The sequence below is a fragment of the Glycine soja genome, chromosome 13, assembly GCF_004193775.1.
Source record: "Glycine soja cultivar W05 chromosome 13, ASM419377v2, whole genome shotgun sequence".
Lineage (NCBI taxonomy): Eukaryota > Viridiplantae > Streptophyta > Magnoliopsida > Fabales > Fabaceae > Glycine > Glycine soja.
In genome coordinates this window covers 15,885,052-15,897,418 of record NC_041014.1, presented here as the reverse complement: position 1 = coordinate 15,897,418, position 12,367 = coordinate 15,885,052, and the positions used below count along the sequence as shown (strand labels likewise).

The following is a 12,367-nucleotide window of genomic DNA, read 5'->3' as shown; positions in this document are numbered from 1 at the left end:
ATTATGGGACTTCTGAACTATATAGTATGTGTTAACCGTTTGGTAAGTATACCAAATATTTAAGTAGTAAAGACTCGAAAGTTTGAGTATCGATTTTCACTAGGACTTTGTTTTGTACTTGTGTTGGATAATTTCTAATTTATAAAAGAAAAAGATAAGATGAGGTATAAAAGATGAATTTAAAAGAACAACAACTAAATAATAGATATTAATAGAAAACAAAAAGAAATAATAGAGAATTCAATGAGAAAGGAATATTAGGATCTAATATGCCTTATTTGCCTAAGATGTATTAATTGAGATTTTTCTAAATCAATTAGCTGAATTTTTTCTACCCACATCTATTAGAATACTTGTCCCTGATGTCTTACGATGACAATCTTACCTATCTATCTCCCAAATATCTTTGCAAAGATTCAATAGATAAAATGCATGAAGTTCTAATTCTAGATGCTTGCTTTGATGCATGGGCACAATGCAATCTATCTATGTGTAACATTCCATTTTTCGTAGACTAATTTGAAAGGAGTTGTTATTTGTAAATAAATAGAATTTTATGATAAGGTTTTTGTAATTAAATAAATAAAGAGAAATAAGTGTATTGAAATAATAGTTTGAGAGAAAATAAAAAGGTATTTTATTTATGCATTTGATAACAAATAAAATAGAGTTTGTTTTATAAAATAATAAAAATAAATAAAATAATAGGTTGTGAGTATCTTAGGTATAAATAGCGATATGTTAGGTCAGACGGTAGCTTTTACGACTGTTCATCTTTTCAATTTCGTTTTCCCTTTCCTTTTTCCCAAAAACTCTTTCTTTTTCCCGCAGCCCACCAAATCTGTCTCAGAAAAACGACGATATCGGACTCCGTTGGATCGTCGTGAAATTTGAGCACCATATTCGCAACCCAATTCCGAGCATTCTCACCATTGTGAATTGCAAAAAGACATTTCGGAGCTAAGAGAAATACCCTTCGCATCGTAGTTTTCTCTTTTCCCGCAGAAATCCAAAATAGTCTCAGTAAAACTACGATCGCGGTTTCGTTAACCGTTGGATTTTCATGAAATCTTGATATGTAGTTTGCAATTCAATTCTGCACACTTTCACCATTGGGATTTACGAGATAATATTCATGGAGAGAGAAAAAGGAATCGCACGAAGACAATACATATGGAGGCTTCAATCCTTTCTCCGTCTCTCTCACGTTTGTGAACTCTATCGGAGTAGTCGGAGGAAAAACTGGAGGAATCTTAGAGAACCGCTAGAGATGCCACTATCGCTGTCGGAAGACACGTGAGTCCGCTTAGAGGTAAGGGATGAGTTATTCACAATTGGGGGTTAGTGAGAACATATGTAGGGATCCTTAGAGGATTAAATTAGGGTTTTATTTTGGGATGTTTATTAAATTGCAATTTTTCCTTTACTATTATAAATAAAATATTGATATTCTGATGAGAATTGCTTGATAAATTGTGCTCTTGATATTTGTATATTTTGGCCTATGATTTTGATAAATTGCGCTCTAGTCGCTTGGTGCGAGTGTCTGTATTCGCGTTTAGCACGCCTCTTCCTTGCTTAGCGCCAGTTCTTGTTTTCGCGCTGAGCGTGTCTTGGGTTGGTCATTTTTTAAATTTTTGCTATTTTCTTCATCTTTTAGGTTTTTAATCCCTTCTTTTCATATCTGCAAGCCATGAATAGGAAAAACATCAATTCTTAACAATTAAGCATGAATAACTGCTAAATAATCATTTTAAAGGATACTTTCATTATGGAAAACAACTAATATTTAGCAATTATCAAAATCCCCCAAATTAAGAACTTTGCTTGTCCCCAAGCAAAAATAAAGATGAAAGGAGGCTCTATATGCTCCAACACTTTCAATAGCTGCAATTTTTCAAATTCCCTCAACTGGACCTTCTTGCGTTTGCCATGATTTTGCAATGGAAGCATAGATAAACATTGAGATAGAATTGGTCAGTAGTAGAAATCAATTAGGTCGGCTTGCCTCACTTTTCCTCACAAGGTTTTAGTGTTTCTCTCTACACACAAGTGTCTTGGATGAGTGTTTAAAATTCCTACGACCTGCGATTAATGTTCCCAATTTTGCACTTCATCTTAGTTAAAGTTATCTTGCTTACACTTAGTGGATCACTAAGGACTTTTATTGACTAGTAATGTGGCCTGGCTAATAAAAGAAATTATGGTTTTTTTGGGATTTAAAAAATTAGGATTATAAGATAGCATTTATCTTAGAAAAATTTCTACTTATTTAGCCTAGGCTTATTTGTTTTTCAGTCTCAATTTATTGTTCTAACAACACTTATGACACCTATTTATTTTCTGCCCTTATCTTTACCCTAGTCCTCCCCCAAATTAGGGGCATATCATGACTAAAACCCTTATGCTCTCTTAAATCCTAAAATAAGGTAGGAGATAATTAAAAATAGGCTTAGGGGTTTTTAGAAAAACATTATCATTTTTTGGCTCAAATAAGGTGCATGGGATAATTTCTTATCAAAGGTTGGCTTTTTGGCTAAGAATAAAAAGAAACAAGGCCTTGATTATTTCCATCTTATGTAATTAATATAACAGTTTAAGAATGATGCAAAATCAGGAAATTAAAAACAGACGTTCTCTCACAAGCAAGTTTCACACAACTCACTGGGACAAGACAAAGTTGTTGGCTTATTGCACCATGATTTCTTTCAGACAGACTAACATTTTCTCTCTTTGTTGTGATTCATACTCAACTACTTGGACTGACGCTTACCTTCGTGGAACCAATATTTTCACAAAATTGGTAATGAGCATTTCAAGTATATGAGTCATTTCAGAAAAAACCTTAGCAACAACAACTTCATACATATTATGCAATTATTTGAGAGAGAGCAAATAAAATAAAATAAAATAAAACTAAAGACATAATGACTGAATTTAAATATCAATTATTTATAGACCAAGTTCTTAAAAAAATAAAACATAAAAATAAAATCCTACTTCTTCAATCCAAGTCTGGCCATGTGCCAAAACCAACTCAACATAATATATTAAATGTTACCTCAAATATTTCTATCACATCACTTTAGAATAATAATCAATTCTTATCCTTAAAAAAACCATCAAAGTATGATACACACTTAAATCAAGATACCAATCCATGTAGGGGATATGAATTTTGTAGCATAACAGGTAATATAACACAATGTTTTATATTAATATATAACAAGTTCGCAATGTAACACAATTCAAGTCACATTAACAAATTAAATTCAAATAAAGTTATCAAACCACATTCAGTTATAATGATAAACAAAAATTTCACCGCAGCATTATCAATCAACGTATAAGCTAACATGCAGCAAGTGGATTATTCAATATATATATCCATTGAAATTGGTTGCCAGCGAAGCACCATGAAATACTCATTTTACCAATAGTAACACAATTATTTATTCGAAGATACTCAATCAATTGCTTGTCACTAGCTACCTCCTCGTAGCATTTTTCTCACTTAAAGCATCTCCTCAAAAGCAAATAAACGAAAATGCTAATTGTCAAACCAAGTATGTGGTAGCAAAATTGTGAGAAAACTTTGAAACCAATATCTCCAAAACATAGAACTGATATGCTTAACACCTCATAAGGTGATGGATACTAAGATAAAAACATATTGGTCCAAAAGTGAGTCTCATCTCATTTCAAAGAGCTAGTATTCTCGCTATTAAAAAAATATATATTAGTTCTCCTAAAAGGCTTTCAATCGACGCACATATAAATCCTCTCTCTCAATGCCATTCACAAATGCCACAACAATGCTTTCGGACCTTTCTATCCAAGCATTTTCAAGACAATTAATTTATCTAGTCCAATCTAATTCCAACATCCACAAATCATGAAATGTGGTATCAAAAGGTGGAACTGCAGTAGAGGGTTACGAATTTTAATTGCGTATTGTTAGGTTCAATCCCCACAACTGTAACTCCTCTATTTTTCTTTATAAAGTTAATTTTTTTCACATGTACTTAAAAAAAGAAAAAATACATACGCATATACTATGTGCATACTGTAGGTAAAGATCTTTTATAATTGCATAATCATATATATGGACCCACACGTTGGTCTTAAGCACTTGTAAGAAGACCCGCTTTAGAAAAACAAAGATCAAAGGTCTCTTCATTAGCAAGTAAGCTTATATTTTGTATTCTCCATTGATAAGCACTCAAAAACCATGATCTTATAAATTAATATACGATTCACCAAACACAAAAAAAAAAAAAAAAATCACAGCAAACATTGTTATTTAGTGTCCTCAAGCTTCTCTTTCATCCTATTAAAAAACTTTCAATTCTATTTAAGAGAGGCTGAGACAGCTCATATAATAGGTTCTTCCCAAGAACTTATCCGTCAAATATGTCCAAGTCTCCCAGAATATAATAGATTCTTCCCAAAATGATTTTTGGGACAACAAAACTGACAAGTAGTTTTGTGAGACTAACCTAGGAACTCGCAGGAAAAAAAATAAAGGTTCTGAAAAAGATATTTCCCTCGTGATTGACTGAACCTTGTTTTATAATCAGGTTAATCAATCAAAATAAATATTGATTAATACTATATATTAAAATAGGTAACAATACCAATTAAAGTATGATACTAATACACATTACAACAGAAAATAAAACTAATTAAAATATGACATTAATATATGTCATTAATACAGAAATAATTTTATATAATAATTTAAGATTTTAACTTTTTAAAATATTTAATTTAATAAAAAATATACAACAGGATTCATAAGAGTTTTAGTGTTTTACCAAACCATGTTCCTCAAGTATGTTGAAGAAGGGGGAGAAAAAGATTTTGTGTTCTTTAAGAAGCTTGATAGTGAGTTTAACAAGGTCAATGCCTTCTACAGAAAGAAGGTGAATTAAGTCATGGAGGAGGCTGATGATTTGAGGAAGCAAAGGAATGCTTAGATTGCTCAGAGAAAAGGTGGTGGTAGGGTTCAAGAGTTCAGCTACCACCAACGATTCATTTGCTAGCACAACTTCAGCTTCATATAAATGATGCCAGGCCTCGTTAGTATAAATGTCGAGCAAATTAATCCTTCTAGCTCTCTCAACATTTAGTCATTTAATACTCTAAATTGTATAATTTTCTCTTTTTGATTTTTTCTCTCTAAAAAACAAAACTTTACAATAACAATTTATTTGGGTATGACATCGGATACATGAATCGTATAATATCATCAGGTATAGTTAAAGACCAAATTCTCAAAAGTATTTTTTGTAAGATACTTTTCAAATTTTTCCTTTCTTCCTTGGTTTTCCTTTCCTCCGGTTATGAAATCATAGAGAGTCGCCCAACAAAAAATTAGAAGAGAGGAAAAAAGACAACGATATTTAGATTTTTTTATTTTAAATACCTCATCAACACTCACTTCTTTTTTTTATGTCTTTCTTCCTTAATGTCAATATTTTAAACAAACTTATCTTCATTTATCCAACTCACTAAATTATTTAGATATTATGAATTGTTATATAATTAATTTTTTTATTTTATAATCATTATTTTAGAAGTCATATCTAAGATTTTACTTAATTTCATGGTGTAAAAATTTAAATTAACATTGTACCAAAATTAAACTCTTATTTTAATATGGATATTTTATTAATATATAGTCTTTATACGATGAGTATGTAACATAAAAATTAGATGATGAATCATGATGTTGAAGAAACTATGGAACAGATTATGAGAAGAAAAGCACACTTTGGTTTCTTTAGAAGGGAATGCCATTTTACAATCTACATTCTAATGCATATATGTTACTGTTTTGAAGGTCGCTCAAGTTTACTGATGGATTTGATTCATGAAATTGAGATGAGCAGTGAAAGTCATTTGAAAGATGGAAGTGGTACTGTGGTAGTCATGTGAAACAACCCAATTCTACAGCAACATCCTTTCAGGGCTTTAGACCAGCACATTTGGAGATCCTTTTCTATGTAAAGATCAATGTGGTCACACTTGAAACTCCAGTATCAACATTAAGAGGCTTGCTCTTGGCTTCAAATCATGATCACTTGTCTTTCAGCAAGAAAGAGCTGTGGAAGGTAGAGGAACAAATGAGCAAAGTCTTGAAGGAATTCTATCACAAGCTTCGACTTGTGAAACGCTATAGGAAACTTGGCTCCCTCTTTCACTTTTTAACTTAAAATTGGACAAAGCATGATTATCGTTACAAAACTAACGAAGATATTCTCAATTGATTTGCAGCTTCTTGAACTTGATGGCATTCTCAAAAATCATGAGGAAGTATGACAAGGTCTCATATTTGGTTCTGAAAGATTATATATGGAAGCAATCTTTTCAGTTATGTTCTTCAGTACTGACTATTAATTACCATTTACCACTTCAGGTCACTGCAAGAAATGCATCAAAGGAGTACTTAAAGGTGGTTGGTATTTCATACTTTGGCAACACAGATGAGGTTCTACCTTCAAAACATATGCTCTCATCTTTCAATTCATCAAAACTAACTGTTTTCCAATACTAAATTGCTTCCTGCTACATCATGTTTTGTACAGGTTAATAGACTCATGGATAAGGTGGAATCAGCCTTCATTAAGCACTTTGGAAATGGAAATCGCAGAAAAGGAATGTAACCATTGAGACCAACTTCTAAAAGGGAACGACACAAGGTTACATTCTTATTAGGTGAGGACTGAGCTCCAATAAGTGGTTGATTTTTTTAAGAAATTGTAGTGATATCTACGTAACTCCGTATCTGTAACAATAATTTGTTTATAAAGAAAAACAACATTCTGTTTACTTTCTCTCATAAGCATTTAACTGTTTCTTATGCTATAGGACTGCTGACTGGCTGCTCACTTGCTCTCATTGTGACCCTTATGGTACCCATAAATTCAAGAAAACTTCTAAATACAAATAGCGCGGATCGTTTTAGATATATGGAAAATATATTCCCTCTACAGGTAGAAGTTCATCTGAATCTTTATTGCATGGTCACATGTTTCTGTTATGTGTGTTTGTAAGTGATGCAGCCTACTTGATGGGAAAAGAAACGAGGATTTCACCATCTCGTAAGAATATCTAGAGTAATTTTTTAATTGCTAAGAATGTCATGAGATTGAGATAGGATTGAACTGTTCATTGATTCAAGAAAATATCAAGAGTTGAGAAAATGAAAAAATCTCAATTTTTAATTCAATAATAATCTTTCTCTTTTGATCAGTACATATGTTTTCTCTATGTATAAGAAAAACTAAAACTTCCTAGAATCTAAATAAAAGGAAACAAGAAAATATTATTTATTCCAAATATCACTAATTAACTTATTCGTAAATTAATACTATAAATATGATAAAAATATATGATATCTTTATTAAAAAAAATATATTAATATTTCTAATTTTTCTAATAAATCATAACTAATTTTGGAATGACACATTCTTTAAGTGATTTCTTCATTTTTAAACTTTATATGAATATTTTGGGATATTGAATTCGATATTAAATTCCTAACCGCCTCCTCTTTCACACCTTAATCATGTTTAGTCCATGGTTGCGTCACACTTCTACATCAGTAAGCAACTTAAAAATTTGAGTTTCCATAATAAATAGTAGTTAAGATGATTATTGACTACTTGGAAGACCTATTTTGGCAAAATGATGTCAAGAAATATGATTAATGAACTTCATGCATGTGTTTTACTGTTTATTTGGATTCATCATCTTGCATATGATCATGTACTCAGAAAACATGTACTTCTGGAATCATCTTAAATCAACTACCCCTTTATATTTGGCTTCAACCAAGGAAAAGAATTGGGGTATAGAGAAGTCCTTCTTCTTACTTCTGGCTTTGCAGTACTAGCAATGGTTGTTGTACTCTCAAACTTGGACATGGAGATGGACCCCAGAACAAAAAGTTTCTCAAAATTAGTACCTTTAGCCTTCTCGTGGTAAATTTTTTAAGAAGACATATATCTTGTACCAGATTTAGTCATGTACTATATATGCTTTGCAAAGCAATCATTGTAGAAAGTACTAGACTACCACAACATATGTTAATGTTTTTTTTTTTGTTTGTCTAATAATATACTGTTTTTTGAGAGAAATTATTATATATAACAAAAAAATCAAATACATTAAAGTAAACACATTACATTGGTAGATACATTAATATACTAATTATAAAACATTTATTACTTACTATCAATCACACCTAGATTCATGAAAATATAAACAAAGAACCACCTGCTTGATCGATCAGGAAGCAATTTGGAGTTTATGTCATGAAGCTTGTGAACAAAACAAGTTATTTGTAAATTCTATGATATTTTGATAAGAACTTCCACCTTCACCAATAGCCTTTAAAGCCAAAGTCTTCCATTGAATGACATTGCTCTTTATCACTTTGCCTTCCTCGCTCTCCATTACATCCCTTATACACTGCTTTAGTGTTTCTCGCCGCACAATCTTTTTCTCATTAGTTTGAGCTCTAATTCCAATTTTCCAAACATCTGCCATAAGCTTTGCATTTGTGGTCTGATCTGACCAATGTGGTATTGCAATTGTTGGGACTCCTATGCACAAAGTTTCTAATGTGGAGTTCCAACCACAATGTGTCACAAAGCATCCTATGGCCTCATGAGCTAAAACTTTTAATTGGGAGCACCATGTCACTATCAAGCCCTTCTCTGATTTCTTTTCAAAACCTCTGGGGAGCTTAATCTCTTCAGAGGCTCTGACCACCCACAAAAAGTAATTTGAGCACTCATTTAAACCATAAGCTAGTTCCTCCATTTGCTCTCCACCAAGCATAGCTATACTCCCAAACGATACATAAACAACAGACCCTTTTGGTTTATCATTGAGCCATTCTATGCATTCTTCACTCTCAAATTGTGCCACACCATAATCTTTGTCGTCCTCATGTCGCTTGTCCAAGAACATAGATGGTATGTTTGGTCCAATATTCCTAAATTTTGGCCAAATCTTTGTAATCCAATTTGCTACCTAAAGTCAAATTCTAGTCAGCAATCATTACATGTTTAAATGCCATAAACAAATATACATACTTATTAAGGAAACTAAGTAACTTCAATAAATAGTCATTTTTAATTAAAAGATAAATATTTTTCTTAAATTATCATTCATTAAAACTTAACATTATGTATAAAAAAAGATTATGAAAGATATTTTAGAGATGATCTGATTAAATAAGAGATAGGTAATTAATATTTGTTTAAATTTGAGATTAAAAAATAAGAAATTTTTGTTGTTTATATTTGAGACCGAAGTAAATATGAATTGAGTTTTAATATATCTTTTGTTTGTGTGAATTTAGTTTTAATATATCTTTAATTTCTATAAATTATTTCAAGCACTTTTAATCTCTGTATTTTTCTTTGTTAGTGACATAATCCTCCTCGTTAACTTAGTTGCTGATATTTTTTAAACACTTTTAGACCCTATAAAATTTAATTCTTTTGAGTTTAGATCCTAAAATTTTTTTACCACTTGTTTTCCCTACATTTTCAATGATTAACAAGATAAAATGACGATTAGGGTCTAAAAGTGCTGCTACTAACAGAAAATGTAAGAACTAATTATTGATGCATGAGATAATTTTCTGCACTAATTATTTAAGAAGTTTGATGCTCCACTTTTTTAAATAATATCACAATACATGTTAATTTAAAAATTTACCACTAAAAGTGCATTCAAATTCAACGCCTATGTCTAGAATATTGTACATGTATTAATCGGTTTCTTCTTACCTCTTTATCCAGCTCATAGAATGTATTGCATAGAACCCAGTCAGCTTTGTCTATATTGGAGAATTGATCCACAAAAAAATCAAGATAATATGGATGCTCCACATATGTAAGCAAGAAAGAGGGCATGTCTTCAAGCTGAAGTTTTGGCAAGGAAGGAAGAGAAAACTCATGTTCTGTGAGGGGAACTTGTAGCTTTCCTAAGTGGACATGATAGTATATGCTATTGACAGTCATATTTTGAGTGAGAAAAACAGCCCCCATTATCCCAAAACTCTTCGCAACATCTAGTGCCCAAGGAAAGAATGAATCATAAATAACACAATCAACATGGTTTTTTGATTGACCAAGTTTCTCAAGAAGTTCAGCTAAAGATTCTGACCCCACTTGAGTAGAGCGATCCATGTAGGCCTTGTGGCTCTCAGCATGTATTGGTCCACCTTGGTCAAACCCATCAGAGATGGTTTCAATTGCAAAAGAAGGAGGCACTCTTTGCAAGTTGTTTTGATAGAATCGGTAGGTAACAAGTGTTATTCTTGACCCTTGATGTTCCAATAGCTTAGAGAATTGAAGTATGGGATTAATGTGGCCTTGAAGTGGATATGCTAAGACCAAACAGTGTGCTCTCCTTGCCATGTTTTTCTCCTCCATTTCTCTCATGAGGGTGTGATGAGAGTGATGAAAAAGGAGCTAGGAGGGGTTGACTTATACACGAATAAATAACAATTTGTGGACGGCAAATCATGTGCCAAACCTTAAATATTGGTGTTGCCGGCTGCAGTACTAAAGTCCACTTCAATGTAAAGAATTTTTAAACTTCGGTATTGTTTCGATAGATTTTTCTAAAACACTTATAGAAAAGGAAAATAAGAATAAGTTGAATTTCTCACAAAATTAAACTCAGTTTTTTCTTAAACAAAACAAAAAATATATTAAAGAAAAGAAAGAAAACAAGAAAATCATGAGAAGACCTTATGCATTTAATAACTTTTATAAAAAAAAAAATCATTCGTCTTCTCCGGAAACTAAAGTGTAAGTTGATTTTAAAGAGAAACTTAATTCATTTTATTTTCCTATACTTATTTATGTCCAAGTTTATCCAAACAAACAAGACCTTTGTAAACATTGTATTTAATGCAAAGGCCTTTGTTGTAGCATAGATGGATTATTTACGTTTCTTATTTTATATTATGTATTTTGAATTTGAGAATTGATATTTTGTCCTGCCTTTGGCTAACATCACTGAACCTGACAAAAGGTATGTATTTGACAGAATGCATATATGGCCTAGCTCAGTTGTACATAGGAATATGTTTTGACCTTTCATGCTTATTTTGCAGCAGATAATGCTAAACCGGTAGATATATGTAATGATAAATAATTTACTAGCAGACAAGAGGTTAGGCCTGATATGAGCCTCTTATTGAGGGTGCATGGGTTTGATAATACAAACAACATTCGTCTCACTTAAATGATTTGGGCATATTTGGATAAATTTCACCATAAATACTAAAAAAAGAAAATCAGAAAGAAAAACGAAAAAAAAAATTGTATTAGTAGTTAAAATTAGCTGTTGTTACTGTAACCAAATCAGAATTTATTCATAGGAAGTAGCGGAGGGATGTGCATGATGGACCTTGAGATTTTTGGCTATGTCCTCGTAATTATTTAAATATTGATATTTTTGTATTTTTTTAGTACAAAACTCATTAATAATTTGTCATTAATTATAATTTTTTCATAATCAAGATTCTTTAAAAAATAATTTCAATAAAAATCAAAACAAAAGTATTTAGTCTACCTTATGATGAAATAATAGATCACAAATAAAATTTTAATATTATCAATTTCGATAAACTTCTTTTACTATATGCAACAATAATATAAATAGTTAATATTATTTTATAAATTATAAATGCATTAGAAAAACAATTCCAAAAACTCAATATCGTAAAGTTTGAATTTGATTTAATTGTTGAAACATCTCTAATAATTTTTAATTCTTCAAATAAAATTTCACCATCAAAATCATAAGAAATATCAAGTTTTAGAGAAATTTTAATTTTTATTGTTTTCTTTTATGTTACTAATTTATTCATTTTTACATTTTGAAACTCAACTTAATTAACAGAAACAATTCTCCCCACATTCACATTGTTACATTATAACATTACTTAAAAAAATCCAGGGTTAAGATATTTTAAGTCCATAATAAATTAAAGAATTTTTTTAGGATCTAATAAAAAAAATTATTGAGTTCCTAATAAAACAAAAATCTTATTTTTTACCTTGTTATTTTGTTTTATTCTTTAAATATATGTATTTTCATTTGTCTTTAAAATATTTTGTTTATGTTGTATTAGTCCATTTTTTGGTCTTAACTCTCCATTTCATTAGGAAAAAAAAAAAACTTGACTAATCTATAATTTAGTCGAGAGAAAGACAAAATTTAGTTAAAAATTATTTTCATCAAAGATGAAATTTAGATATCATCCAAACGATTTAATCTTAATTTTTACACATTAATCACTTGAGTTCAATTATTTGATTTGTATTAATTT

At 30.8% G+C, this 12,367-nt stretch overlaps 1 protein-coding gene and 1 pseudogene across 1 annotated transcript; one reads left to right on the top strand and one right to left on the bottom strand.

Moving 5' to 3' along the window:
- Window positions 1–3,547: 3,547 nt before the first annotated feature.
- Window positions 3,548–8,042, top strand: LOC114381633 (annotated as a pseudogene).
- Window positions 8,043–8,144: 102 nt separating this feature from the next.
- On the bottom strand, window positions 8,145–10,514 carry LOC114382090 (UDP-glycosyltransferase 74E1-like). The gene is made up of 2 exons (XM_028341329.1): window positions 9,810–10,514; window positions 8,145–9,045 (listed from the first exon to the last, which is right to left on the bottom strand). The coding sequence occupies exons 1-2, from the start codon at window positions 10,464–10,466 to the stop codon at window positions 8,320–8,322; spliced, it is 1,383 nt and encodes a 460-aa protein (XP_028197130.1). The 5' UTR covers window positions 10,467–10,514; the 3' UTR covers window positions 8,145–8,319.
- Between the last annotated feature and the right edge of the window lie 1,853 nt (window positions 10,515–12,367).

Coding starts and splice junctions, on each gene's coding strand:
- LOC114382090 (XM_028341329.1), bottom strand. CDS start 10,466: ATGAGAGAAATGGAGGAGAAAAACATGGCAAGGAGAGCACACTGTTTG. Junction 9,046..9,809: donor TCTATGAGCTGGATAAAGAG/GTAAGAAGAAAC, acceptor ATTTGACTTTAG/GTAGCAAATTGGATTACAAA.